The sequence below is a fragment of the Notamacropus eugenii genome, chromosome 2 (genome assembly GCF_028372415.1).
Source record: "Notamacropus eugenii isolate mMacEug1 chromosome 2, mMacEug1.pri_v2, whole genome shotgun sequence".
Taxonomy (NCBI): domain Eukaryota; kingdom Metazoa; phylum Chordata; class Mammalia; order Diprotodontia; family Macropodidae; genus Notamacropus; species Notamacropus eugenii.
Window position 1 is genome coordinate 36092513 of NC_092873.1, and position 27837 is coordinate 36120349.

At 50.5% G+C, this 27837-nt stretch overlaps 4 protein-coding genes and 4 non-coding genes across 16 annotated transcripts in view; 6 read left to right on the forward strand and 2 right to left on the reverse strand.

The window, feature by feature from the left end:
* Positions 1-8457, forward strand: part of SUPT6H (SPT6 homolog, histone chaperone and transcription elongation factor) — a 32309-nt gene extending 23852 nt beyond the window's left edge. For all 4 annotated transcript variants that reach the window (XM_072639779.1, XM_072639781.1, XM_072639780.1 and 1 more), the window contains exons 27-37: positions 50-192; positions 820-960; positions 1812-2007; positions 2316-2554; positions 3163-3276; positions 5720-5844; positions 6072-6184; positions 6408-6485; positions 6592-6758; positions 7259-7449; positions 7708-8457. In XM_072639779.1, coding sequence (XP_072495880.1) covers positions 50-192; positions 820-960; positions 1812-2007; positions 2316-2554; positions 3163-3276; positions 5720-5844; positions 6072-6184; positions 6408-6485; positions 6592-6758; positions 7259-7449; positions 7708-7894 — 1694 coding nt within the window. In that variant the 3' untranslated portion in view covers positions 7895-8457. The remainder of the gene's footprint in view (positions 1-49; positions 193-819; positions 961-1811; positions 2008-2315; positions 2555-3162; positions 3277-5719; positions 5845-6071; positions 6185-6407; positions 6486-6591; positions 6759-7258; positions 7450-7707) is intronic.
* Positions 8458-9271: 814 nt separating this feature from the next.
* PROCA1 (protein interacting with cyclin A1) lies at positions 9272-11481 on the reverse strand. Its single transcript, XM_072639795.1, has 4 exons — positions 11223-11481; positions 10752-10884; positions 10319-10453; positions 9272-10234 (listed from the first exon to the last, which is right to left on the reverse strand). The coding sequence occupies exons 1-4, from the start codon at positions 11395-11397 to the stop codon at positions 9694-9696; spliced, it is 984 nt and encodes a 327-aa protein (XP_072495896.1). The 5' UTR covers positions 11398-11481; the 3' UTR covers positions 9272-9693.
* A 2400-nt stretch (positions 11482-13881) lies between these two features.
* On the reverse strand, positions 13882-22344 carry RAB34 (RAB34, member RAS oncogene family). 5 transcript variants are annotated; one of them, XM_072639800.1, is made up of 11 exons: positions 22121-22344; positions 20863-20938; positions 20381-20472; positions 18526-18591; positions 18281-18382; positions 17696-17760; positions 17523-17574; positions 17243-17324; positions 17068-17158; positions 16548-16655; positions 13882-16325 (listed from the first exon to the last, which is right to left on the reverse strand). In XM_072639800.1, exons 2-11 carry the CDS (start codon positions 20914-20916, stop codon positions 16258-16260), a joined length of 780 nt encoding a protein of 259 aa, XP_072495901.1. In that variant the 5' UTR covers positions 20917-20938; positions 22121-22344; the 3' UTR covers positions 13882-16257. The 5 variants fall into 5 exon arrangements, with proteins under 5 accessions (XP_072495901.1, XP_072495902.1, XP_072495897.1 ...); XM_072639801.1 differs by having other exon boundaries at positions 22129-22325; XM_072639796.1 differs by having other exon boundaries at positions 18526-18594; positions 22121-22258.
* Positions 22291-27787, forward strand: RPL23A (ribosomal protein L23a). 2 transcript variants are annotated; one of them, XM_072639805.1, is made up of 6 exons: positions 22291-22479; positions 24043-24264; positions 25219-25402; positions 26703-26879; positions 27396-27465; positions 27725-27787. In XM_072639805.1, the coding sequence occupies exons 2-6, from the start codon at positions 24240-24242 to the stop codon at positions 27737-27739; spliced, it is 471 nt and encodes a 156-aa protein (XP_072495906.1). In that variant the 5' UTR covers positions 22291-22479; positions 24043-24239; the 3' UTR covers positions 27740-27787. The 2 variants fall into 2 exon arrangements, with proteins under 2 accessions (XP_072495906.1, XP_072495907.1); XM_072639806.1 differs by having other exon boundaries at positions 22299-22469.
* Positions 25074-25140, forward strand: LOC140530602 (small nucleolar RNA SNORD42). Its single transcript, XR_011976030.1, has one exon. It is a non-coding gene; the product is annotated as a small nucleolar RNA SNORD42 (small nucleolar RNA).
* On the forward strand, positions 26420-26491 carry LOC140530615 (small nucleolar RNA Z17). Its single transcript, XR_011976043.1, has one exon. It is a non-coding gene; the product is annotated as a small nucleolar RNA Z17 (small nucleolar RNA).
* Positions 27245-27307, forward strand: LOC140530601 (small nucleolar RNA SNORD42). The gene has a single exon (XR_011976029.1). It is a non-coding gene; the product is annotated as a small nucleolar RNA SNORD42 (small nucleolar RNA).
* Positions 27511-27579, forward strand: LOC140530617 (small nucleolar RNA Z17). Its single transcript, XR_011976045.1, has one exon. It is a non-coding gene; the product is annotated as a small nucleolar RNA Z17 (small nucleolar RNA).
* Positions 27788-27837: the final 50 nt, after the last annotated feature.

The window sequence follows — 27837 nt, forward strand, 5'->3', positions numbered from 1 at the left end:
ATTGGAGAGGTTAGTGTGATCTTGAGTTTTCTCTTTGCCTTTCCCCCAGGAAAGCTGATTATCTGCAACGTCACTGGGATCGCCCACAGACGACCACAAGGCGAGAGCTATGACCAGGCAATCCGAAATGATGAGACAGGGCTGTGGCAGTGTCCCTTCTGCCAGCAGGACAATTTCCCTGAGCTGAGTGAGGTTTGTGGCCATTCTTTGTGTCCTCTGGGGCCAAAATGTCTTCCAGCTTAGGAAGTCCCAGTTCCTTGGAGAGTCCACAGCCCAGGACCATGGTCACCTGTTCATAGCTCTGTGAAGGAATGGGTAGATCTAGAATGTTTGTTAGAGATAGGGTGAAGGTAGTTGTTCCTATAGCCTAAAAATCAGATCCCAAAAGGGAGGAGGAGAGGACCTTGGGCAGCCAAGACTGCAGTGAAGGTGGCAGAAGGGGAACCATCTTCACCAGGATAGTTTATTAGGAGGAGCAGGACTCTTGGTGCCCTCTTGGGCCTCTCTGCCAGGCCCATGCAAAATGCAAGGGCTTTCAGACATAGCAAGAAGGACTTGAGTTAATATAAAATGACCCTTTTAGGGTGTGTTGTTTAACCCAAAGGAGGTTGTGAATGGACGGGGGCACAGGCCAGGGAGTCACAAGATTTGCTGTTCGGGGAGGCTCCTGCCCTTTGGACCACAGGTGCTGGGCAAGAAGCTCTTCCATCACCATCTGAGCTCTGCATGCCACCAGTGACTCATTCCTGAGGTGGGGGAGAAATGCTGTAGGAGACAGTGGGTCAGAATTTCTCTCTCTGTGTCCCTGCACTCCTTCAGGTCTGGAACCACTTTGATAGTGGCTCATGCCCAGGCCAAGCCATTGGTGTCAAGACTCGACTGGATAACGGGGTCACTGGCTTTATCCCTACAAAGTTTCTCAGTGACAAGGTGGTGAAGCGACCTGAAGAGCGGGTAAAGGTAGGTGATAGCTGAAATAGGCAGACCATTTTATGCCCAGGGTGACTCAAAGACAGACCTGGGGCTCCCAGAGATTCTCTGGCCTGTGCTGCCCTCCCGATTTACTTACTCAACTCTTAACTGAGTTGAGCCCCTGAAGAGGGAACATCTGTCCCTACCAACTCCCTTCATGGTTGGGGGCCCCTTGGGCAGGCTCCACAGATGATGGAAAGAAACCCCACTTCTCTTGCAATCAGGAGCAAGCAGCCCTCTTTTATTCACCTTGTCTAAAAAGCATTTGGAGGTGAAGGTCAGAGAGCCTTCAAGTTCAAGCATGACCACTGCCTAGGCTTGTGCCCCTCCCCAGTCTGACAAGGGCCTATAATGTGCTACTTACTTAGCTGCCTCACAGGGTTGATGATGGACAGAATGTGGCATTAACAATTTAACATTAATTTTTTAAGCTAGATTCCATCTTTTTCTTTGCATTGTTGGACACCACTATTTGTCAAGCTTATGCAGTGCCCTGTACTAGGCACTCAAAAGCACAGTGAAAAGGGCCACATTGTCTCCACCCTCAGAGTTTATAGTCTAATTTGAGACACAAGATCTCATGAAGTATCAGTACCATTGAAGGGGTCAGACTAGAGGATTTCACGTCCCTTCCTGTTCTAACTAGTTCTAAGTGGTGCAGACTGGCTTTAGCTGTGTAAGCGTTCTGGATGAATGAGGCCTGGGGTGAGTTGTTGCTGCATGGGACTTATCAGGGCAAGCATCAGGCCACAGGCCTGAATTGTGACACAACTTTGATGTCACTGGGCCCGAGGTCACAGGAGTGAGCAGCCCACAAGTCTGTCATCCGGTCTGTTTAGGTGGGGATGACTGTTCACTGCCGCATCATGAAGATCGACATTGAGAAGTTCAGCGCAGACCTGACCTGCCGCACCTCAGACCTCATGGACAAGAATAATGAGTGGAAACTGCCCAAAGACACTTACTACGACTTTGACGCGGAAGCAGCCGACCATAAGCAAGAGGAGGACGCCAAGAGGAAGCAGCAGAGGACCAGTGAGTGGTCTACTGACCTCTCCTGAAGGAGCTTTCAGAGGAGATTATTGTAGGGCTGGAATCAGAACCTGCATCTCCTTGTCACTTCCCTCATGTAGTACCCAGAATCAGTTAATCCTCTCAGCAGGTCAAGAAGTGGCATAAGTGTACTGTCCAGAGAAATTGAGAAACATTCCTAAGAATCCAAGAGGGTGCAAACCAGTGTCTGTTCCTGGCCCTCAATTTCCCAGACTTCTCATTCTCAGGCCTCATTTTTCCCCAGCTTCCTATCGCAGCATCCTAATATTTACATCCTTCTTTCTTCACAGCATACATTAAGCGGGTGATTGCACATCCATCGTTTCATAATATTAACTTTAAACAAGCAGAAAAGATGATGGAGACCATGGACCAGGGTGATGTGATTATTCGACCAAGTAGTAAAGGAGAGAACCACCTAACAGTGACCTGGAAGGTCAGTGATGGCATCTATCAACACGTGGATGTCCGGGAGGAGGGCAAAGAAAATGCCTTTAGCCTGGGTGCCACCCTGTGGATCAATAGTGAGGTAAGGGCTCTGTGCAGCCTCAGCCTGTCTTCCTGCCTGTTGACCCAACTACAGCCCAGCCTTGCACTTGGTGTCATCATATGTGTGGCCATCACTAAGCGTCTTGGCCACATCCACTTACGTGTGAAACATGACCTACCTCTGTTGTGCAGTGAGCCGAGTCACTTTTTCCTTAAATTGGTCGTTTCTCCATAGTCCCTTGTTTACCTTTGGCATGCTGGTGATTTTTCAAACACCCCCCCACCCCCTGCACCATTCTTCCCTGGAAGGAAAGAATGGAAGGGAGTCCCTTCACATACCTTGTATTAAGCTTTAGCTGAGCTGTTTGGTGTTCCCAAACATCAGAGTGAGAATCCCAATCATATCCCTTTTATCTAAGGAGGTGCTGGCAGTCTCTAATAAAGGCAAGGGTGGTGGGCATTTGGCTGGACAAATAGAGAAACTGAGGCACTGTGCTTTGCCTTTGTGATGAAACCAAAGTGCTAGGAATAGCCATTTCTAAGCCTTAGCTGAGCCCTTTAGTGGCTAGACCATGTATGGGCACTGAGAGCTTTATCTCTTCTCTAACCACAATTGCCTGGATCCTCCCTACCTTTTTTTACTCATAGGAGTTTGAGGACCTAGATGAGATTGTTGCCCGATATGTCCAGCCCATGGCATCCTTTGCTCGAGATCTTCTTAACCACAAGTATTACCAGGAATGTGGTGGTGGGGATCGCAAGGTAAGACCTGGCAGTCTATACATACCCTTTGAAGAATGACTTACTCCTAATCAAAACAATTAACTTCAGCAAAGTTGCAAGATATAAAGTTAATCCATGCAAATCATCAGCATTTCTGTATATTACCCACCAACAGGAAGAGATAGAAAGAGAAATTCCATTTAAAATTACTTCAAACAGTGGAGTCTTAGGAGTCTGCCTGCCAACACTCAAGAACTAGATTAACACCAATACAAATAACTGGAAATATATTCATTGCTTGTGGGTAGGTCAAACCAATATAATGGTAGTACTCCCTAAATTAATTTACTTATTTAGTGCCATGCCAATCAAACTACCAAAGAATTACTTTATAGAGCTAGAATAAAATACAAACAAAATTCATATGAAGGACAGGAAGATAGTAAGATCATTAATGAAAAAAATGGGAAGGGGGATTAGCAGTACCAGATCTCAAACCACACTGCAAGGCGCTAATCAAAACACTCTGGTACTGAGTGAAAAATGGAGAAGTTGTTTGGTGGAGCAGATTAGGTACACAAAGTACAGAAGTAAGTGAGCACAATGTCCCAGTGTTTGATAAGCCCAAAGATCTCGTCTATTTGGACAGGAACTCATAGACCAAAACTGTTGAGAAAACTGGGAAGTAGTGTGGCAAAACCCAAGCATAGATCAATGTCTCATACCACATTCTAAGATAAATTCAAAATAGGTACATGATTTAGATATAAAGGGTGGTATAAGCAAATTAGTGGAGCAGGAATGAAATTATCTATCAGATCTATGGATAGGGGAAGAATTTGTGAATAAACAAGATATGGAGGTTCATGAGAGGTAAAATAGATCATTTTGATTATCTAAAATTAAAAAGTTTTTGCACAAACAGTAAGCAGTGCAGCTAAAATTAAAAGAAAAAGAGGAAACGGGGTGGAGGGGGAACAGTGAATCTTTGCAATAAATTTCTTTGAAAAAATCTCATTTCTAAAATATAGAGAACTGAGTGGAATTTACAAGAATAGATGCCATCCACAATTTTTAAATGATCCAAGGATATGAATGAATAAGCAGTTTTCAGAAGTCCAAGCTATCAGTTGTTCAGTTGTTTCAGCCATGTCCAACTCTTGCCCCCATTTGGGGTTTTCGTGGCAAGATACTGCAGTTTCTTCTGCAGCTCATTTTACTGATGAGGAAACTGAGGCAAAAGGGAGCAAAAGCTAGTAAGTGTCCAGATTTGAACTCACGAAGACAAATCTTGCTGACTTCAGGCCTGGCACTGCACCATGGTGCCACCTAGCTGCCAAGCTATAAATAACCACATAAAAGGGAGTTCTAAATGATTAAATAATTACAGAAATGCAAATTAAAATAATTCTGAGGTAAGAGATTGGCTGAGATGACAAACGTTGGAGGGGATGTAGGAAAACAGGTATACTGCTGCACTGTTGGTGGAGTTGTGAACAAGTCCAGCCGTTCTGGAGAACATTTGAACAGTGCCCCAAAAAGCTGTTAAAAACTGTGTACCCTTTAACCCAGTAATACCACTACTGAGTCTCTACTGCAAAGAGATCAAAGAAAGAAGGAAAGGACTTACATGTACAAAAATAGTTACAGCATCTCTTTTTAAAGAATTGGAAGCAGAGGTGATGCTCATCATTTGGGGAATGACTGAACAAGTTATGGCCTGTGGATGTGATGGAATAATATTATGCTGTGAGAAATTAAAAAAAGTTTCAGAGAAACTTGGGAAGGCATATGAAGTGAGCAGAACCAGGAAAACAGTATCCAGTAATAGCAGGATTGTAGAGATAGTTACTGTGAAAGATTTAGTAACTGATCTACACAATGGCCAGCCCCAATCCCAGAGGACTCATGATGAAACATGCTGCTGTGCACCTCTTGATAGAGAGCTGATGGACTCAGAGTGCAAATGGAAGCTTGTTTTTTTCTTTTTTTGGGCAGGGGTGAGGACATGGGGAACATGACCATACGTATTTGTAACTTTGTTTTGCTGTCTCATTGGATTGGGTAGTAAAGGAGGGAAATTATTTTTAACTAGGGAGAAAAGAAGAACACTTCATACCTCTTTGGCTGAGGATAAATCTCCTCTGATAAAAGAGAGATTCCCCCCTCCCTACTAACAGGATATTTTTAATTATCTTTCTTTTAAAAAAAATTGTTTCACCCCTAAAGGTGAAATGTAAACCTAACAAAGTCGGTCAGTCTCTTCTTGAAGACCTCCGAGGAGGGAAAACCCATTATCTCCAAAGTCTATTCCCTGCCTCCCATGCAGGGGCAACATGGCCACCAGGTGGGCCCTGGAACATTCAATACAAAAGTAATTCTGATGCGCCTTTACTGGGTGCAGAGAAGTGACTGTCTGCAGACCACTGCAAGGAATGCTGCGCCATCCTCCCTTATCATGTCTTGCCCTTCCTACTCCTAGAAACTAGAGGAGCTGCTCATCAAAACCAAGAAGGAGAAGCCTACCTTCATTCCCTACTTTATCTGTGCCTGTAAGGAACTGCCTGGCAAATTCCTGCTGGGGTACCAGCCCCGGGGCAAGCCAAGGTGAGCAACTATTCAGACTGGAGGGAGGGAGTGTGGATGTGTGGGTGAGTACTGTCTCAGCTGAATTAGGGTTAGAATGAGTTGAGTGACCACTGCCATTTTGTTCCGTGGGTACTGTGTTCTACAGGTATGGACTGACTGCCCTTCCCCTCCCCTTCTCAACCAATGCATGACAGCCTGGGGTAGGGCTCGCTTCTCCTAATATGTTGTCTTCCTGCCAACTCCAGGATAGAATATGTGAGCGTGACTCCAGAAGGTTTCCGGTACCGAGGCCAGGTCTTCCCAACTGTGAATGGGCTCTTCCGATGGTTTAAGGATCATTACCAAGACCCTGTACCAGGTGACTCCTCCCCTTTTCTCGCTGCAAGCCCTGGCTAAGTGTCATTCCCCCCTCTTTGTTCCAAGGCAGCGGCAGGGTTGGGTTGTCATGCCATCACATCCCAAGGCTGGCCATGTGGGTCAAAGCGTTCTACTACAATGTCCCTGGACAAAATTCCCCCCAGCCCCCTGACCTGGCTGAAACTCAGGAACCTCCTTTTACTAAAACCCTGTCCTTCCCTCAGGCATCACGCCTAGCAGCAGCAGCAGGACAAGAACACCAGCCTCCATCAATGCCACCCCTGCCAATATCAACCTCGCAGGTAAAAATGGCCCCAGAATTGGGCATAGTGACAGAGGTGGGAGGGCAAAGAATCTAGTCTCACTTTGACCCCACAATCCCATTGACTTCTCCAATTGGCCTTGCAGATCTGACCAGAGCAGTGAATGCCCTGCCCCAGAACATGACCTCACAGATGTTCAGTGCCATTGCTGCTGTGACTGGCCAAGGACAGAACCCCAACGCCACCCCAGCCCAGTGGGCCTCCAGTCAGTATGGCTACGGCGGCAGTGGAGGTGGCAGCAGTGCTTACCATGTAAGTGATTCAGGGGTGGGGTTGGGGAAGGTGAATCCAAGGCCTCACTAGGCAGATGCCATTCATTCCCCCATGCCCACACTGTTGCTGGTGACCAAGACAGGAGCTCTTCCCAAGTGCCCAACCCTTTTGGTGGGGAGGGGCAGAGAGAGGGAGATGGTGACCTTCCTTGGGGGGTACTTGGTGGTGAGAAGTCATGGATTCTCACTATTCTCATCTTCAGGGTCAGGCTCCAGGTAAGGGCCTAACCTGGAATTTCATTGGGATAGGGAGCTCCTGGGGGGCACTTGGGCAGCACTTTCTCTGCCACTTCTTGTCTTGTGGAGGTGCCTAGAGTATGAGAGGTTTAAGGATGTCCCCAGGGTGGGTTCTCATTTAGGATTGTTAGTCTTTGTATTGTATTTCTGGGTCTTATTCTCTAGTTTGTCCCTTTATTTAGGGATCTGAGCTAAGCTGTTCTGTACTCATTGACGTTTCTGAATTCTTCTGTCTTCACCTAGGTGTTCCCAACCCCCGCCCAGCAGCCTGTGGCCACGCCACTGATGACACCCAGCTATTCCTACACAACCCCCAGCCAGCCCATCACCACACCCCAGTACCACCAGCTACAAGCCAACACCACCCCACAGTCCACCCAGACCCAGGCCCAGCCCCAGCCCTCCTCCAGCTCCCGGCACCGACAGCAGCCAAAGTAAGTACATTAAGAGCAAAGAACTAGGATGTAGGGAAGCAAGGAGAGATGTTAGTATTGTGGGGAAGAAGGATAAATGCCCAGGGTTCTAGGCCCCATGAGATCCAGGAAGTGCAGATTGGGAGCTGTACCATCAGTTTCCCTTCCTCTAGGGAGAAGTAGGTTACTCTGCCAGAGTCCTGACAAATAATCAGGGAAAACACAAGTTTGGGGTGCCCTAGAAGCAGCCCTGACCCCTGCTCCTCTGTCTGCATCCAGGTCCAACAGCCATGCCGCCATCGACTGGGGGAAGATGGCAGAGCAGTGGCTCCAGGAGAAGGAAGCAGAGCGTCGGAAACAGAAACAGCGACTAACGCCTCGCCCCTCACCCAGCCCCATGATCGAAAGCACCCCCATGTCCATCGCTGGCGATGCCACGCCGCTGCTGGATGAGATGGACCGCTAGGGCAACCACCCTGGACTCTGGTCGTATCCAGGGCTGAGCTCCCCAACAGCTCGCTTTCTGTCCATTTGATGGCATGAATGACATTTTCCACGCTGGTCAGCTTGGATGGGTGATGGGAATGGGTCACCCAATGTATACAAGTACAGGTGCTAGGTGGCAGCCCTCCCCATGCTGATCCCCCATCTTGGGCGGGGAAAGGAGGACGGGACTGGAGCAACAGTTTGTTCCATGTCATCCTGCAGGCTTCTGGACCCACCAACTCTGGGGTGTGACTTGGGGCGCCAAGCTCCCTCGAGAAGAGACATTCCCCCCACCCAGTCTCCAGTTCTGCAGGAGATGCTATTTATTTGGGGCGGGGGGGAGGGGGGCGCGGGTTAGAGGAGGGCTGAGAGAGAGGAAAACAATCTGACATTGAAGCCAAAAGCTGGGGTGGCAGCAGCTCATCTAAACAGGAGTGTTGGGGCGATCCTTCCCTCCCCACCCCAGTCTGCCTCGCTGCTGCATGGCCGCCCTCTCATTGCAGCTTCGACCCTGTCCATTGGAATAAACAGTGTTTCTACAGAGTGTGGGTGCATGCTTTCTCCAGCTGCCAGCTTCCATAAAAAGCCATCCCTTGGGCCAGGAGTTAGGGCTTTCACTGTCCCGCACATGCTTGCTCACACTATCCCTTTGTTCAGATCATCCAGCCCAGGTAAGTGAAGGAAAAGGCGTGGGTGAACTTGTCATCCCAGAGCCTGAGGAGGACAATACAGCATCTCTCAGGCTGCCTCCCCCCAAAGCATGTGCCACCATCCTGCTCACTGAGTTCCTTTCCTTCGAGCACCCCACCCCCACTTCTTGAACACTTCTTTTCAGCATTAATCCTGGAGAGAGCTTCAGCATTCCTGGTAAAACTGGGCTCCACACCCACCCTGGGCATTTGGCACTGCCAGGTCCCGGTCCCAGCCTCCTCCCCCATCACCACCAGCCCCAATACTTCCTCCTCTTTTGTTCAAAGCTGCCTGGCCCCTGGTGCCTCCTTTACCAGGGCTTCATCCCAGCATTGTTAGAGAAGCCTGGGAAAATGGGCTGGCCCTTCCCCCATTCCCTCTCCCAAGCCTCTTCCCAGCCTTTCCTCTCCTGAGCCTCCCCCTTCACACACCCTGGCCTTGCTGTGCAGGGGGAGGGGAGCCAGGCCTTCTAGCCAGCGAGTTGGTTTCTGGTCCCTTGAATGCTTTACATGCAGAACAAGGGATGTTCTGGGTCTAGTTTCCAACCCTGGCCCATCCTCCAGGCTTCACCCATGCCATTGCCAGGATGGTTCATGGTCACTGCCACCCACCACTTTATCAGGACTCTTCCCTCAGGGTCACCTGATTGATGCAGGCACAGAAAGAGCAGAGTGAAATGGTTTTGTTTGAGCACTGTTATCACACCAAGCCAGTGATCCTGTCCCTCCCACCCCCAACACCCCTTTTCTCCCTCTGCTACAGCAAAGCTCAGTTTCCTGCCCCTGGCCATCTCCAGAAACAGCTGTGCTCAGCCTTGCCCCATGAGCCAGAGGTGATGAGTGAAGGCCACCACCCCACTGGGGTGGCATTCTGGAGTTTATATGGAAGTGTTCATCGTGATTCCACTCCCACGCATCCCTCTTCACAGTTCCTCCAGTAGCTGACAGCTCCTGGTCAGTGACCAGAAATCCCTGCCTGCGCCTCCTTGGCTACCGCCCTGTAGGTGCCTGGGCATCAGTGCCAGTAGAGGAGCCAGGGAGAGAGCCCATTAGGAGATTGCCAGGCACCAGATACACCTCAACCCCCTTCTCAGATAAGGCTTGGCTTCAACGAGGGGACAGCACCCTTCCTGTGCCCTTTCTTCCCACCATGCCCCTTCCTCTTGCTTTTCTTTGGCTGGGCCCTAGCCTTGACCTCTGTCTTTCTGGGAGGGGACTCTGTCACCTCCTCTACTTTGGGCTCATCATGAAGGATATCATTAAAGCCATCATCCTTGCCACCCCAATCCAGGGCCACTGCCTCCTTGACCACAGGCGCCAAGGTTTTGCTCTCCTCTAGCTCCTTCACCAGCTGGGGCTCCAGCCCTGGGACTGGTGTCAGCAGAAGGCCTTTATTCTTTCTCTTCTCTTTTTTCTTCTTCCCCTTCTTGGCACCCTTGCTGTCCCGAGCTGCAGTCTGGGATGGAGAGTCCTGGGCCTTCCAGGTTTGGGTGGCAGCCTCTAGGCCTGGAGTGATAGTCCTGACCAGCGGTGGGGAAGTATGGGACAGGATGTTGATTAGCTCTCCCCCAAACTCATAGAGCACCGGGTCATGGAGCACTGCCCGGGGCATGGAGCCATAGCTTTTACACCTGCAAGGAACAGGGCACCTCAGTGTAGGAGTACCAGGAAGGCCAGTGTGCCACTCTACCTGTCTTTACCCATCTATCACTCACCAGCCATACCAGTAGCGCTCCACACATCGCTTCTCATAGGTGAGCTCAAAGCAGGGCACCTGGATGACGTTGAAGAAGGCTTGACCAACAGCTCGGGAGGCAGCATCATTCACCTGCTTCAGGCACTGCCTCAGCCTGCCAGACATCCAGCTCTCAGGCCTGTCCCCAGCCATACCCCCCACCCCTGCTTCCAAGATCCAGACTGAGGAAGCTGTGAGAGTCCCTTTCTTCCAGGTGGGCATAGCCAAGCCCATGGAGACCAGGCCTGGGACCTCAGAGCTGAAGAGATGAACCTGCCCCAGGGAGGATGAGTAGGGAGCCCTGCTCAGTGATAGGATCACATTAGGGGACTAAACTCTGTCCTGCTTCCCCAGGCTTCATTGGCCAGAAAGTGGGAGAGGTGCTGAGCCCATGATCTGTCCTCACCACTCACCTTGTGTCACAGTCACAGTGACTGATGGTATGCCAGCGGAAATTGTGATGGCCGTAGTCAATGGTGAAGGGGTAGATGACATGCTGACACTGGTCATGATCCCGACAGCATCTGTCTGTCTCCTTATACTCCCCTGGGTGGAGGAGAGCCAGGGAGCTTAGTGGATCTGAATCCCTGGTCTCTGCTGCCATTTCTTCCCCAAACTCATGCCTTCCACTAGGTTTCCCCCTGCAGCCCTAAGCGGTGAAGAGTGCCCTAGCTCCAGACTCCTTAGAATGATGGGTGGAATTGCAGTTTTCAGCAACTCCTGCTGTCCAGCTGCTGACCACATCCCCTTTTGTCTGGCCAAGCTTAGACCTTTAGGGCGAACTCTGGACCTAGTCTCCAGCCCTCAGGCAGGAACTCCTTCTAGCCCTGAGTGGCCTTAGCCTTCTTTCCATTATACACCCCCACCTTGCTCGCCTCCCTCACCTAGCTGCTCATAGCTCTCGGCATTGTTTCCTGCTCCACACCACAGTGTGCCTGGGTAAGTGAAGCCCCTCTTGACCCGGTGGGGTGTGATCTCTAGGTCTTCTGTTCCAACAAGGCCCCCAACCACAGTGGTCAGTAGCAGTGGCAGCCCCAGCCAGCGGCCCTGGTAACTCATGGCCCCGTCAGTTCTGAATCCCCAAAGCAAGTCTCTCCTCCCCCTGCAGCCTTATACAACCACTCAAGGCCGCCGGGTGGCCTGATCTGACTGGGGAGGGGCTAAGGCCCCCAGCCTACCCCTCCCCACCTCCCTCTTCTCCCTCTCCCACCCCCTTCTCTTTCAACCCCTTTTACACCCCCACCTCCTGTCCCTCGCCCTTTCCTCCCACCTCTCTCCCCTTCTCCCCTTTGTTTGCCTCTCCCCTCCCCTCTCGCTCCTCCCTTTTTGTTTCTCCCCTTCATCATCTCCTTCCTTTCCCCCTTCTCCCTAGCCCTCCTCTTCTCTTTCTTGCCTTTCTCACAGAGGCTTCAAATCTCCCTGGATCTTTCAGCCCCAGTCTCTTTCCTTCCAACACAACTTGGCATCAGGGACCATTGCCACTCTCCTCATGAGCACTGGGAGTTCTAGGCACAGGGGCCAAATTTGGGTGATAATCTTCAGGGAGAAAGTAGCTTGGGAAATGGGCTGAGGAAAAGAAGTTTCAGCATCCCCCTGACCCAGATTTGGGCCAAGCCATCTCTCCTCTGGTTAACGCCTGTGTTGGCTGGAGGCTTGGCATTGTCCGAGATGGAACCAGGAAGCTGCCCCTCTGCGTCTTGGCTGTCTCTGGACCAGAGTAAGAACAGACCACTGCTCTCATTCAGACTTCCAAAGCCACTGGGCACATGATGCTGCTTAATTTCCTCTTCCTGGCCCAAGCCCAACCCAAGTCCTAATCAAACCATAGGGAAGACCAGGAGTTAAATACTACCACCCCCTAATCTGAGCAGTCTGACCGCCAGTTCCCTTTGACCCCCTCCTCCTTCAAAGAGTGAGAAGGGGGTGTGTCCTGCCTGGTTGCCATGGCAACCTGGAATGGGGTGATGTTGCTCTGCCAGCCTCCTTCCAACAACCCATTGGACCACTGACAGGAGCGCTTCTTTCCAGTCTCCCCTCCTCCCCATGGGAGCTGAGAAGCAAGGAGGGCGAGGATGGCAGAGAGACCTCATTCACAGTACCAGCCGAAGGAATTAGCATGGAAGGGGCCTCAAAGAACCTAAGACTGGGCAGGAGAGAGAAATGGCCCTGCTCCCCTTTCCACCACTCACCCTTGGCATCTCAAGACTCCCCACTACCACACCCAGGCAAGTGTCCCACATAGACACATGTACGTGTGTGCCACGTGCACGCATGCATGCATACACACACACACATGCAGCAGCCCAACATCCTCCCCACACTCTATTTCAGGGAGGCCTCCTCCTTGGATTCCAAGACTTGGATGGAGCTCCAGCATCACCATTCATCGGACCTTACCCTTCTGTTTCCCATGAACCTTTCTTGGTTTCAGTGGACAAAACCAAAGCATCTGCAGAAAGGAGAGATTAGCTCATGGTCTTAGTGGGTGAGAGAACTGTTCAAGGCTGTGCAGAGGGTGAGGAGAATGCAGACTCTCCGCAAGAGGGGTCCCCTGGTGGTGTTGCTGTGTCTAGGGGTTTCTGGTCAGTTAAGCCCTGCCCTGTGTTCATGTGAATAAAATTGCAGGTTGTAAAAGGAGGCATACATCCAGTTGTCCACCTCCTGGAAATATAACCAGAAGTCTGAAAAGGACCCAACCTTTGACTTGATTTGTTTTCTGCCCCTTTATGAGCTGGGTAATTTCATCACTGGATTGGGGTACCTCGATCCCATCAATCCTCTGCTATCCTGGAATAAGAGGGCATGGGGGGAAGGTAAGAAAACATCTTGGCTCTAAGCCCAGACCCACTGGCCTGATAGAACTGTCCAGTGTCTGGCTTCAGTCCCCACTGCCAAGAGCTCCCACCCCCAAACATCCAGCACCAAGAGCTGACGGCCCTTAAGGTTTGAACCAACAAACAATTATTAAGCACCTGCAGAATGCAAAGTACCATGTTAGGTATTTGAGATCCTTCAACAGAGGACCCACTCTCAAGAAACTAGATCTAAGAACGGCAAAAAACAAGTCTGCAGATGTATATATTACAGAGGGCAGTGGAGTATGAGGGGAAGGATGAGGCAGGATGCCATGAGAAATTTAAGAAATCTCTTTGACCTGGGCGAGGAAGGAGGTAGAACCAGAAACAGGTCTCAGAGGGCGTCAAAAGACAGACTCAGGGAGAACTGTGGGCAAGGGATGTAGGAAAGCTAAGGAGGTGGGTGACACAGCCAGGAAGAAGGAACTGAGAAGTCCAGTGCCGCTAAAATGTTGACTGTGTGATGGAAAACAGTAAGTCCGAGACAGACTGTGGAGGGTCTTGAATGCCAGAGGCAGGAGTAGAAACTTTATGGAGAAAAGATAGACCAGAGGCAAGAAGACGAGTCAGGCTGTGAACAGATAGCAGCCCAAAGTGATCATGTGTGCATATTAGGATGAATGGAAGGGACAGAAAATTGTGTAACTCCTAGAGGAAACTGACAAAAACTAAGCAAGAAGAACTAGGGTTAGAAATACATGATGACTTTATAAGACCATAGAGATGACACGGTTTTTTGAGATCATTTACAGATGAGAAAGCCAAGGCCCAGAGAGGTTATTAACTTGTCCAAAGTTATACAGGAAGCGGCTGAGGCAGGACTCAAACCCAGATCCATCATGGTTCTCACTGTGTACCATGTTTCCCAGTGGGGAAGAAGACTCTTTCCCCTACAGGACAGGTGGAAGCCTGATGTAGGAGGAAAGAATTAGTCTGGGAGGCAAGAGAACCAGATCCAAATGTCAGCTTGATGACTTTCTGCCCTGGGAACATTAGCGAAAGATTGGCTCCACCCTCCTGGGGATATCCCACTCCTAGGCCACAGGCCAAGGAGGTTCATGACAGGCCCCACACAGGTCGCCATATTCAGATATTCAGAACTGGGAGTGGGAGTGAACTGGAAACAAAATGGGTGTTCACTGACTGGGGAATGGCCAAGTATAAACACACCATGGCATATCAATGCAACAGAAGTTATGGCACCATAAGAAACTATAAATATGCAAAATTAAGAGAAACTTGTTTAGATCTGTATGAACCAATGCAGAGCGAAGCAGAAAACCATAGGGACATGCAGTAAAATAAAAACACCCAGAGACGCCAGACCTCAGATCAGCACAGTGGCCAATCCTGACTCTTTGATTCTGGGAGGCTGGCCATGAAACATAGCTCCCTTCTCTGGGCAGAGAGGTGGTGGCCTACAGATGCAGAACAGTGCTTCCTGCATCAGATGCAACCAAGGTGTCTTTGTTTTGTTTAACTAAATTTCACCAACCCACTCCCCCTTCAAAGCAGGGTGTGCTGGCCAGCTCCCCACCCAAGTAAGAAAGATACTCTTTTTTGTACACTGAGCCCTAAGACTCAATCTAGGTCAAGTCCTTTAAATCCCACACAATTACATGGGTGATAGGGAGACCTAATGTAATGTATGGGGATGAGTCAGACCAAATGAAGATATGAAGGCTAGGGGAACAGACTGGAACTAGATACTGTGTTGTAGTGGAGAGACTCCTGGACAGGGAGTCAGGAGAGCTGGATTCTAGTCTGCCTTTGCCGCTGATTCATTATGACATTGTGTAGGTCACTTCTCTGGGCCTGCTTTTTCCTCTATAAAATAAGACCAAGTGGATGCATAGACTGATCTCTAGGGTCCCTATTGTAGTTCTGAGATTCTGAAGTCAGGTGTGACAAGAGGCATGAGGTGTGATGTAGGGAACTAAGTTCTCCCAGGGTCTGGCCAACCTCTGCCTTTGAGAATGGGGCTGGGGCAGTATAAGGCACTTGGCAAAGCTATCAAGGTAGGAAAGCAATGGACCTGAAGCCATCTGACATGACGTCTGTGACCCAAGAAACAAGGACTTGGGATAACCCCTTATTTGTGGAGGGAGAGATAAGGTCACAGATTTGGGCTGGATGGCACCTAATCCATGACCCTGTCTCCAGCAAAACTGGATAAACAGTCAAACATCTGATAAACTCTCCCAGGAGCTCAAGGCTTCATCTATTATTCCTTGGAGGATAATTTTTGAAAAGCAGGGAGAGAGCAAAGCTTAACCCAAAGGCACAGCTTGAAATGGTAGAGTTTCAGGCACCAGTAATGGACCTGGGGAGATATTCTCCGACAGGCATTAATATTGTACCCTCTCAGAACACCCCTCATGGTGTTATTACACCTTAGGGGATGCTAGCGTGAGATGGAGAATAGCTGTTCCCCCTCCACCACCCCACACTCCACTCCAATCAGCACTGTGTGTGCTACCCAGACCACCCTGGGAGACCACTTGTTCAGAATGCTCTCACTGCCAAGGTCAGGCACAACCTACAAGGGTAGCTACAGAGCAGCTATCTCTTTTAAGGCACTAAGCGCTTGCCAGTGACCTCACCCAGCTCCCTCCTAGGCAGCCCGAATAAAGAGGTGAGCTTGTCCCTTAGACGCCCTAGAACGCTAAAATTCTATGGCTTTGTGATTCCATCAATCACTACCTCCCTATGGCACCGCGTACAAGGAAGACTTGTGTAAGGCATAGTGTGATGGGGCAAGGGAGCAGCAGGTGGGTGCCCTTGCCATGCCCAGCAGGCAGAGCAAAGCTCTTGGGACCCTCTGGTCATTTTTCTGCCCCACCATGCCAGTCATCTCCCCAAAGTCCCCATGAAGAACCTTGACAAAGAGATCCAGTCTTTGGTGTGGTGCCCAGGGGGAAGAAGGGCACCTAGGCTGGCATGGTTCCTGCTGTCCTTATGAGCTCTTTGGTCTGGAAAAATGGTTCAGTGCAAATGTCTATGGTCCCAACACAGGAGAGAGGCATGGCATCCGTGGGCAGTACCAGGATCTGGGGACTGAAGCTCACTGACAGCACTTGGGTCTCCTGTTGCTGGTTGTCAGGTAGAGGTTGCTGTCATTGCTGTTAATTCCTGAGTGAGGACAGGTCAATGAGGTCCAATAAGCCAGAGTCTAGAAGGACTCTACCTTCCCCCTCCCCTCTCACCTAATGGGCATTTTTCATCTTTAGAGATCCTGCCTATAAGATTATATACCTAGATTATTATTTTATTTAATATATAAATTATCTTATGTTATTCTATAACATAACTTCAATCAATAGAGGAGGCAGTGGAGTTGTCAGAGGCACTTACGGATAATGTCGCCGATACGCCGGGCATCTGTCTTCTCAAGTTCAGCCAGCACATTGGCCTCAAATGTCAGTGCTGCCACACGGAAGAAGAACTCACGCACATTCTCACCTAGCATGGGGGGCAGGTACTCAGAAAGGGGCACCAGAGTGTCAGGGAGAGCAGCAACCATGGGCTGGGCAGGTCATGGTAGGGAATTCAGGGGATGGGGTACAGGTGATGACGTGGACTTCAGACATCAAGGTCTCCAAGTTTGGGCACTAGACATAGCACAGAACATGGGTGAGAAGGTTCAGGTAGGCTTATGGAGCATGTGCCAGAGGGACATTGAGGGGGGTAGGGGAGGAGGGTGACATGAAGGATACCTAGAGCAGGTATTGGGAGGCACCCGACAGGACAGAAAGAATGGAAAGGTGAACTGTGAGGCAGATGACGCCTGCAGGGAAGAGGCTGGGACTTCCCAAGGGACCAAGAGGGAGACCCAAGGCAGACATAGGTGTAGCAGGCTATGCCTGCAGCTCACCTGTGAGAGAGGAGACAGCCCAGTACTCGGCCTTCATTTCCTGGGCCATCTTGACAGCATCCTTCTCCATCAACACGTACTGAGCTGGAGTCTAAGAGATTATCCAGGCTTGGAACCAGGATCCCCACCTGCTGGTCCCTGGCATCCTGAATCCCAGCCCCTCCCTCCTACTCACGCTCAAGTCCTTCTTGGAGCCCACAAGGAACAGAAGCACATTGGAGGGGTCATTCTCCTTCAGTGCATCAGCCAGCCACTGTCTGGTGTCAGGGAGGAAAAGGTGAGACTGCCCTCCCCTCCCCTGCCCCTACAACCTTGTTCCTGATGTTCAGCCCCACTGACCAAGAGAGCTCTCACCTTCCACCCCTCTCCCTGCCCCCTAGGCATCCCTCATCCTACCCTACTTCTCCTTACCATCCCATCCCCTCCCTCTCCATCCCTCCCCCCCAGCACTGTACTTGGTGTGTTCCAAGGAGGCCACATCATTCAGGTTGAATACAATGATGATGGCTGGCAGAGGGAGATAAACAGATTCCATTAAACACAAAATAGGGCTCTCTATTCCTCCCTGAGTCCTACCCATTCAGGCTCCCTGGCCCCTGTGGCATCTTCAAGCACTGCTTCTTCTCACCTTGGGCTCCACGGTAGTAAGTAGATGCAATGCATTTGAACCTCTCCTGCCCGGCAGTGTCCCAGCTGGGAGAGAGGATGCTGCATGGGTATGGGGCACTGAGGAGCTAGATGTGCATGGGGCACAGGACATTAAGGAAGTGGGTTCAGGACATCAGGGGCAAAGAGAAACAAAGGAGCAAAGAGAGATAGATACAGAGCCCTGAGCTTGCAGAAATAGGAGTACAGAGTGCTGGGGAAATGGAAAGGTGGGTCCAGAGCATTGGACACAGGTGAGCAAAAGGTGAGCAGATTGAGGAGTGCAGTGAAGTGAATATGATAGGTGGAATGAGGAGATCTGAATGGGTTATCAGGAACATCAATATATCGAGGAGAGCATCAGGGCCATGGAAGTGGATGCAGGCACAGGGGGCATGAGGAAGGAGGGGATCAGGTACTAAGGTGCTAGATGACGTCTCCAGTCACTTCTGACTCTAAGTTGTTGATCTGCATTGATTATTATGATGAGGACAGACTGGACTTCTGGGAAAGGGGCTTCCATGAAGGGAGAGACACCCTGGCATCAGAGAGGGGAGAATGCACTCACAGTTGTAAGCTGAAGGGGACTCCCAGCACCTCAAACCTCTCCATCTCAAAGTCCACCCCAATGGTAGCCTTGTAATTCTTGTCAAAAGTGTCTTTGCAAAACCTGAAAGGAGAGAAAAGGTGAGGAAGTGAGGTCTTGCCTAGAACCCAGCCTTGACTTCCCACCCCAATCTCTCCCACTCTCCCACTTGCATAGGTGCACGCACTATCCATTCTTAATTCTCCCCAGCTTCCCCCACTTCTCACCTGTTAATGAGGCAGGTCTTCCCTACAGACAGGTCACCCACAACAATGACTTTGGAGATCTTAAACCTACTGAGAGGGAGAAGAGGATTAGCATCTAACGCTACTCCCTGCTCCTCCAGAAACAGTCTCCTCCACTCCATTTCCCAAGGGGCAGGGAGGAGAGGGGGGAACTGGTCAGAGGGAAGAAGGAATTGATGGCTGGAGCCCAAGCCAAGCAGATCATGGGAGACCTGGCCTCCCAAGTCTCCCTGCCCAGCTGGGGGTGGTAATCCTATGGTCGTGGCACACTGAATGGTGAAGGGAGTGGGGCAGAAGACAGGCCTCAGTGAATGGACTGACCCCTTCTTATTTCACACACACACACACACACACACACACGCACACATACACACACAATAACATCCCTGAAGTGACGCAGGGGACGCACTTTCAGCCCCACAGTCCTGTTCTGGGATTATTCACCCCTCTCTCCAATAATTGCCAAGAGGAAGTCACTCCCCAGTCAGAGAAGTAATTTTAGTGAGAAATTAAAATTATGTGTGCTACAGTGTACCCTCATACGCATCTGAGTGTGTCAGAGTGCAATCTATGTGTGTGTCTGAAGGACTGTGGATGTCGGTCTATGGGTAGTGATTTATATGCATTTGTCCTTCATTACCAAAGAAGACGTATGGTGTCATGACTGTAGGGTCTCCCCAGGATATTTAGTGATGGTAATTCCCATGGATTCAACGATCATTTCTGTTGACGCTATTTGTCCAGCCCTAACCTCTCCCATTTGCTCATCTCCAACTCTCCATTGGACATCTCAAACTAGAGGTGTCATGGACATCTTACACCTTCCACGTCTAAAAACTGAACTCTTTTTATCTTTCCCCTAAAATCCCCCCTCCCTTCCCTATTATTGTCTTGGTCAAACAGGCTTGCAAGCTAAGTGTCATCTTCAGTGTCTTGTCTCTCTCACCTACCCATATCCAATCAGCTGTCAGTCCTGTCTTTTCTTCTTTCATTGAGATATGCTCTGACCCTACCCCTGTAATGCAAGCATTCGTCACCTCCCATCTGGACTGCTGCAACAGCTTGCTGCTTCTCTGCCTCCAGTCCCTCCTCCACTTAACTGTCCAAGTGTAGGCCTGATCATGTCACCCCCATATTACATAAACTCCAGTGGCTCCCTATCACCTACACGATCAAATATCAAATCTTCTTCTCAATTTGTAAAGTCTCTTATAACTTGTTCTCTCTAGTTTCCTAGTCTTCTTACACCTTACTCCATCGCACCATTCATCCCCCCACTCCACCCCACCTCACCCCATTCCCACAAACACCACATACTTGGTGATCCAATGACACAGTGATCCACTCAAAATCCCTGCACGGGACCTATGTCCCCTGTCTGGCCATTGTCACTGGCTGTCCACATACCTGGAACTCACCCCCTTTTTATCTCTGCCTCCTGGCCTCTCCGGCTTCCAAGGCCGGCTTCACAAACATTATCTCATCTGATCTTCACAACCCTGAGAGGTAGGTGTTATTATCCTTATTTTACAGTTAAGGAAATGGAGACAAACAGAGATGAAGTAACTTGCCCAAGGGCACACAGCTAGTAAATATCTGAGGCTAGATTTGAATTCAGGTCTCCCTGACTCCAGACCCAGGGCTCTATTCACTTCATCACCTGGCTTTTGTTGTTGTGCAATGTTTTTGTTTGATTCAGATTCTAAGCCTTTTTGAATCACCACTGACCTTAGCACTATGTTCACTCCCACTATTGTGCTCATCCCTCCTTGCCCCCTTGGTCCTATGCCATCCCTGACCTCCATACTCATCCCTTTCTTCAGTGCCCATCACTCACCCCACAGTGCCTGTCCTCTGCTCCAGACATGCACTGCTGACTCGAGGGTGGAAGTTTCGGTTGGAGTGCAGGGCAGCCTCCTTCCTCAGGCACTGAAATGAGTGTGGGAGGAAGGGGGGAGGGGAGGGAGAGAAGAAGCTGGGAGGAGGACCACACCCGCCCCGCCCAGCAGAGTTGCCAGTCTGGACCACCCCGAAGCAGCCTGAAGGAAGCCACAGGGGCAGGCTGGCTGGTACCTTCGTTCCAGAGGCAGCCCCACCCCAAAGACCGACCTTATAATAACACAGCTGGGGAACCAAAGGAGGGCCCGGTTTTCTTTCCCTCCCTTTCCACACACTCCCAATTCCACCCGAGGAGCTTGAAGACCCAGAGTGGAGTGGTAGGGTGGGAATTCTCTGGGCCCCTTCTTTCCCACCCTACGACATTCAACCTGAATCCCAACCAAGCCAAAGACAGCGATAGAACGGCCTTCGAGTACCCACCTGGGGCAGATCAGCCAGGACACGGTCCCTTCGCACCGGGGCCAGGATGTTCATCCTCTCTCCTTGGAGCTACACACTAGAGAGATTGGGGAGAGGGGGAGGGGGAGGGGAGGAGGTCAGGAAAGCGGGCCTGACCTGTGGGGCAGGGTTCAGATGAGGCAACCCCTCAGATAGCACCCCTCCCTCCACAACGCAAAGCCCTGGTCCAGTACAACAATCGTGTCTAGCGTACAGGGAGCCTCATTCTTGGGGTTTGGGGGAAGCCCCAAGACAGTAAACTGGGAATTCCAGAGAACCTACCCTAACAGCAGTGGGAGAGACCCTCTCAGCACAGGGATCCAAATGGAATCCACCAGAGCAGAGGATCCTTCCAAAACGCAAGGGTGGAAGAGATCTCATAACATGGTTGGGAGTGGGGGAACCCTACTTTGACAAAGAGATCCTCTTAGAAAGTGAGCTTCTTGAGGACAGGGACAGTTTCAGCTTTTGTTTTTGTGTCCTGACACCTAGCCAGTGCCCAACACAGGGCAGGAGATGCGCTGATAAATGTGGATTCCTGAAGGAGGGAGAGACCATGAAATCCAAGCATGAGGGAGCTTTCAAAAACTCTGGAATGGGAGAAGAGCCTACAGCAACCCAGGGACCTGAGCAATCCAAGAGGGCAGCCCTACAGCCCATGCTCACTGCGGGCAACCAGGAGGGAGAAAGCCTTGGTAGGGAAGGAACAAAGGCAGGGTCGGAGGATCCTAGATCTAGCTGGAAGGGAAATGAGAAGTCATTTAGTCCAATTCCTTCCTATTTGATAGACGATAAAAGCTGGGCAGGGGTAGAGGGTGTTAAGTGACATCGGGACTTGAACCCAGCTCTTCTGCTTTCATATTCTGGGGTTTCTTTCCTTCGATAGACTGCGCGGTTAACCATCCCCGAAGGGCTCAGCTCTGTAATCCGATCCCCGGAAATTCCAGGAACAGAGAGGCACCCCCCACCCCTTCCCCTCCTGTAAAGGACTCTGGGATCCTCCGGCCGCTCCATTGAGGGGGCTACTGGGCCACCCCACATTCCGAGGTCTCCTCCCGTGGGTCAGGGCATCTCCCGGGGTCCATGGCCACCTAGAATTGATCCCCCTTCGTGCCCCTTGCCCATCTACACTGGGCCACACCTACACACTCAGAGCCTGGCTATGCCCGCTAGAACCAGATGCGGGTCGTGCCCTCAGACCACACATCCATTCCCCACGTGGATCTGTGCGGACCCTTACCTTCTTACCAAGAGAGAGCGGGGCCACGGGCTAGGCCGGGATCGTTTTGGTGCGGGAGACTGAAGAAACTTGCCAGAGCGGGCGGGTCGGGGAGGGGAGGAGGGGACGAGGGAAAAGGGAGGAAAGGAGAGAAGGAGAAAAGGAGGGAGGAGAGGGGGGCCCAGAGCCGAGGGGCGGCGCCTCCTTCTCCGACTCCCCCGGCAGTGAGTCACACAGTCTGCCAGACGCCTCTCCCCTCCCCTTTCCCCCCTTCCCCGCTGGCGGGGGATGGGGGTGGGAGGTGGGTACAACCAGTCCCCTGACCCTGAACCATGAGGGATGCGAGCCAGCCGCTACGATGACCCTTGGTGTGCGTGTGTGTGAGTCAACTCTGAACCCTGGCATAATAAGGATACCCTCTTCTCCTTGTATTAACCTCTACCCTTACTTCCAGCCCCATCACTCTTTTTTGGCAGGATGGAAGAGGAACTTTTTGAAGTCTGGACAACTTACAACGTAACAGCTCCTCTCTGGCTTCACCCCGCCCCATCACCTTCCCCCAACTCAGCTCTCTAAGGCTGGAAAGCAGACAGAAGTTTTTCTTTATTACCCCGTTCCACAGGAAAAGAAGGGTTTAGTGGAGGGGTGCTGGTACACGGATCAGTCCCCCTCAGCTCCTCTTCTTTTTGAGAAAGCTGGAAGTGTGGGGAAATGAGTCCTTTATGCATGATACCTTCCCGCATCTCCTGCCTCCCCCTTTCTCAGCCAGGCTCCTGCTACATACTGAGCCACCCTCCCAGTATTTTCTGAGGGATTTTCCATGGTTCTACTGGTACTGGAAAGTGATGGAATTGGGAGGTAGTCCGGGTAGGAACAGTGGGGGAAAGTGTCCAGAGGACTGAGGGGGAAAGGCGGGCTTAGAATGGGCCAGCCGATCTCTAAGTGGGGAAGGTTATGTGAGGAGAATGATTCACGAAAACGACCTGGAATTCCCTGGAGGAACTGGAGCGTGGCAGCAGCATTTTGACAGTTTACAGAATTCAGGACGTGTCCTGAGAGCAAACTCTTAGCTTATCCACCTTTCTCCTCTAGGGATTCCTTTGGAAAGGTTTTGATCTCACAATCGCACAGCCTCGCCGTGTTGCCTTGTTTCCACTTCTGCTTATTTCTTCTGCTAACTCTATGAAGTTTAAGAGTCAGGTCCCTTATCTGGGTCTAAGTCTCTTCATTTGTAAGTTGAAATGGGGTTGCCTGAAAAGAGAGGTCCTCAACCCCGCACCCCTCTCCCCTGCCTGATTTCCAGCATTTCTGCCCCAAGTTCTCCTATTCCTCGACCACCCGGCTGCATCTACAATCTCTGCGACTTTCCAGGTCCTTTCTACTCTCCGTTTGCTTTTTTTTATCTGTCATTCCGTTCAATTCAACATTTTTAAAAAATAGTTGCTATGTATACGGCACAGAAATGAGAGGTAAGGCAGTGCTGGCCAAGAAGTCTGGGTGGTAGAGTCATCGCACCTGGGTAACTTTGGGCACTGGAGTCACTCTGACCGTGATCCTCAGTTGTAAAGGTGAGGGGCATTGAACTAAATGACCTAGGCGATCCCTCAGAAGCTGGGTTTTTTTTTCCTTTGTATCTACAGTACCTGGCACAGGTACAGACAATAAATGTTTGTCGATTGACAAACTGATCCTGCAGGGTAGTTTAACAAGAAGAGTCTCTGCCCTCAAAGATCTAGGATTAGATCTCTTCCCACCCCCCATCTCGTGTACCCACAGCCTTCCACCCTGTGCGCCTTAATAAAGCCGATAAGCAAAGTAACTCAAAACTGAGCTCGGAATACAGGACCTACTCGCCAAACAATCACTGTGTCTGCAACAAACTACATTTCCCGTGAAGCCTCAGGATAGATCGGCGCATGCTCAATTCTGTTTTCTCCTTCCAGGATCGGAGTAGAGTCTGAACTACTAATCCCGAAAGGCCCTGCATCGAGTTTTCTCCACCTCCGCCATAATCATGCTTCTCTTAGGCTCGGACTTTTTCCCACAGTCCTCTTCGGAGGCCTTGAAACCTCGCGAGGTTTGAGCGAGAGTTAGCTCTATAAGCTCGTGAGAAGCACCGCGGAAGACCCTTTCCCCCAAGATGGCGCCGAAGGCGAAGAAGGAAGGTAAGTGAGGGGCCCGGGCCGGGGGAGAGGCCGCGGGGCGGTGGCGGCAGCGACCAGGGGGGCCCGGCGGGAGCCGGGGGAGCTGTGGCCGCGCGCGCCCTGGCCCTGCTGCAGACCCCGGGGCCTCGGCCGCCCTCAGGCGGAGCACGTGGGCCGGGCCCGGGTCTCCCTCCCCAGTGCGCCCCGCCGGGTGCGGGGCAGAGCAGAGCGCGGAACTCGCTTCTGGGTCCTCGGAGCGGCTTGGCCGGGCCCAGCGAGTCGCGCCAGACCCCCCTGTGGGTGTCGGGGTCGGCTCGTTTGCTTCTCCGCATCCCGGCGCTTAGCGAGGCCCCTAGGCCGTACGCGGGCCTCGGGGGCTTCCTGGCAGAAGCCCTTCCCTCCCCCAGCGCATTTTACAGATGGGGAAACTGAGGCGAGCAGGGGGAAGGGACTTGGCCAGGGTCACCCCGCTCGGAAGTGTCCGAGGTGGATTTGCCTCCCCCAAGCGCAGCAGACGTTTAATAAACGTTAACTTTTGATTTGAAAAATGAGGTTTTTAAACGAATAAAACAAAACCCATGGGAAAACCACTTACGGTTAAAAAAAAGCCAAAACGCTGTTGTTTAGACCTAAGAAAATGAACTTGTGGACCCCTTCCATAATAAATCACCAGATGGGGTACAAGCGCTCTGGGGGCAGGAAATGTTGAATTGTTATCTCTACACTTCCCCCTACCCCACACCTAGCAGTTTAAAGATTGACTTCAATTTTTAAATCCAACTTATTTAACCCAGTCCAGAAGCTTCCCCCGGAAAGAGACATTTCACCTCATGCCAATGATGGATACCTAGATTTTCCTGAGAACAATGATGTTGTCAAAGGAACCACTGACGGCATTGGGGTGCTTGGGAGCAGCCCCTTATTGGCCTGGAGAATCTTGTGGACTGATTACCTTTTCTCTCTTGTGTCCCCAAGCCGTTGTCCCCCCCAAGACAGAAGCCAAGTCCAAGGCCTTGAAGGCCAAGAAAGCGGTGTTGAAGGGTGTCCATAGCCACAAAAAGAAGAAGATCCGAACGTCCCCCACCTTCCGGCGACCCAAGACACTAAGACTAAGAAGGCAGCCCAAATACCCTCGGAAAAGTGCCCCTCGGAGAAACAAGTAAGACTTTATCACTCTGGGGTCTTCTGGGTCCCTAGGAGGAGTTGTAGCTACTGGGCAAATGTGTCTGGAGCCTGCAGGAATGATGGGGGTGTTTGCTCAGGACTCCCCCTCGCCCACCCCATCTTTTGAGTTTCTGAGTGTGGTGTTTGTGTTGAAAATGCTAACAGGAGGAGCAGAAAAGCACTTAGAGCATTAAGAAATTTGTTAGGTCTACTTCATACACTTGATTCACTCTAGATCCCCAGGTAGTAAAGGGCCTCCAGTGGGAGGATTAGAGTAAGGGTAGTTGAAGCTGTAGGTAAAAGTGTAGTGCTTCAACTTAATTCATTGTGGTTTTGGTCACTAGTACCCATCAGGCTTTGGGAACGGAGCATGCTCGCACACTTCCTTCCAAGTCCCCACTTGTCTTTCTCTTTGTAAAATGACTGGAGTTAGAGACTGAGGTGCAGAGAGTGGGGGCTTTGAAAAGTAACCCAGGCTCCCAGGAAGCTTGAGATTTGACAGGAATGAAGAAAGTGAGGATAGAAGCCAGTGCCAGCAAGCAGCCTCATTTCTGTGTGGACTCATTGGAGCCAGAGTCTTCCAGGGAATGTTTGCAGGATGGAGTGGGAAGTGTATGTGGACTGGGTTCCTTTGTTGTTTTGGAGTTTAGGAAGCTCCTGTTGAGAATTCTGTAGAACAGGATAATCCAACTTACTGGCACATTCCTGACCGAATCAAAAATTCCATTGGCTTAAGTGTTCCTGAAGGGGCTGGTCTCCTCCTTTATCTGAACCACTTCTGCCCACTTCCAAATTTCTCCCCTGACAATGTAAGAAAGCTAAACCTTTCTGTAAAAGGAGTGTCGTGAGGATCAGTTGTTCCCATAAAATGAAGGTAGTTTCTCAAATACTGGAATTATTTTGTCTTTGTGTCCACATACCTTATCCATACTGCTTGAGTGACTCACTGAAAGAAAAGGAACCTCCCAGTAGGATTATGGTTCCTTCTCAGGACAAGCTCTCGAGCTTTCGGGGTGCAGATGATGATATCCATAGCGACCAAAGTCTGAGTAAAGTGATTGGCAACCTCAGTGTCTGATGCACCCTGCTTTTCCCTGCAGCCTTAACTGGAAGAAGGAACAAGCTACCTCAGTCCTTGCTTTGGATCGTTTTATCCGCAGGGAAAAAAGAAAACAGTGCTAGGAGGAACATCTTTATTTCAAAGTAAAAAAAAAGTTTCCTTCAGTTGATTAAAGGTGTCCCTGGTTCTTCTAGTGTTATGGAGCCTTGTGATAGAACTCCTCTTTCTTCCTCAGGCTTGATCACTATGCCATCATTAAGTTTCCTTTGACCACTGAGTCTGCTATGAAGAAGATTGAGGACAACAACACCCTAGTTTTCATCGTGGATGTCAAGGCCAACAAGCATCAGATCAAGCAGGCAGTAAAGAAGCTGTATGACATCGATGTGGCCAAGGTCAACACGCTGATCCGGTGAGCTAGGGCAGGATCCTCAGTTCAGGGGGTTTCTTTGTACCCTTGGGTGCCATGGGGGGAAATGGGTGAGTTCAACCGTCTATCTTTGCCGTGTGACAGTCATGATGGACAGATCTGGGGGGCGGGAAGCATCCTGTAGTGCAGTATGCTTTGGGTTGGCTGGTGATGAAATTTCCCTGCCTCCTAACCTGTGCCCCAGCACATAGAATTTCAGTGTTTTACATAATAAATGTTTGTTGGAACAATGATGAAATTCTCTGGTGGAATAAAGGAAAGGCAAATGATCCAGTTGGGAGTCAGAGCTATAAACAGAGGTTAATCACATTTGAGACCTTGTCTTTTGGAGCCTGTTCCCAATGTTCATGCAAATGATGGAAAATATTTTACAGAGAAAAATGATGCTAACAAAGGAACCACTGATGCATGAGGCAGGCATAAAGAAGATGGCCAGGAGACTTTGGGAGGGTTGCTAAGGTCACTTTGTTTGTCCTAAGGTCACTTTGTTTGTCCTAGGCCTGATGGAGAGAAGAAAGCTTATGTCCGTCTTGCTCCAGACTATGATGCTTTGGATGTTGCCAACAAAGTGAGTATTACAAAGGTGGCTTTCCCAGAGCTGATCCCCTCTTTGGGTGCAGGTGATGAGTCAGAGTGACCAAAGCCTGAACCTCAGTGATGACTCTTGATTGGCTGATGGACCCAAATAACTGCCAGTAACCCACCCGGGCTGCAGTGGTTCCAACCCCCTTCTGGCTAGCCTTTTCCTTGCTAACCTATAAGGTCTAGGAAGGTGTGTTCCTCACCCTCCTGAGCTCTTGGTAACACTATTGCCTTTTGCTTTTCAGATTGGAATCATCTAAACTGTGTCCAGCTGTCTCACTGCACCTACAATAAAAAGTTTTCCCCAATATTCGTGTTCTCCATCTACATGGTGGATTGATGTGGGGGGGGGGGGGGG

Excerpts from the sequence above, each read along its gene's own strand:
- RPL23A (XM_072639805.1), top strand. The coding sequence starts at position 24,240 with ATGGCGCCGAAGGCGAAGAAGGAAG. Across the intron at positions 24,265-25,218 it reads GCCGAAGGCGAAGAAGGAAG|CCGTTGTCCCCCCCAAGACA; the intron begins GTAAGTGAGGGG and ends TGTGTCCCCAAG. Across the intron at positions 25,403-26,702 it reads AGTGCCCCTCGGAGAAACAA|GCTTGATCACTATGCCATCA; the intron begins GTAAGACTTTAT and ends TTTCTTCCTCAG.
- PROCA1 (XM_072639795.1), bottom strand. The coding sequence starts at position 11,397 with ATGAGTTACCAGGGCCGCTGGCTGGGGCTGCCACTGCTACTGACCACT. Across the intron at positions 10,885-11,222 it reads CGAGAGCTATGAGCAGCTAG|GGGAGTATAAGGAGACAGAC; the intron begins GTGAGGGAGGCG and ends TCCTCCACCCAG. Across the intron at positions 10,235-10,318 it reads GAGCGCTACTGGTATGGCTG|GTGTAAAAGCTATGGCTCCA; the intron begins GTGAGTGATAGA and ends TGTTCCTTGCAG.
- RAB34 (XM_072639796.1), bottom strand. The coding sequence starts at position 20,916 with ATGAACATCCTGGCCCCGGTGCGAAGGGACCGTGTCCTGGCTGATCTG. Across the intron at positions 20,473-20,862 it reads TCCTGGCTGATCTGCCCCAG|TGCCTGAGGAAGGAGGCTGC; the intron begins GTGGGTACTCGA and ends CACTCATTTCAG. Across the intron at positions 17,575-17,695 it reads TTACTACCGTGGAGCCCAAG|CCATCATCATTGTATTCAAC; the intron begins GTGAGAAGAAGC and ends TCCCTCTGCCAG.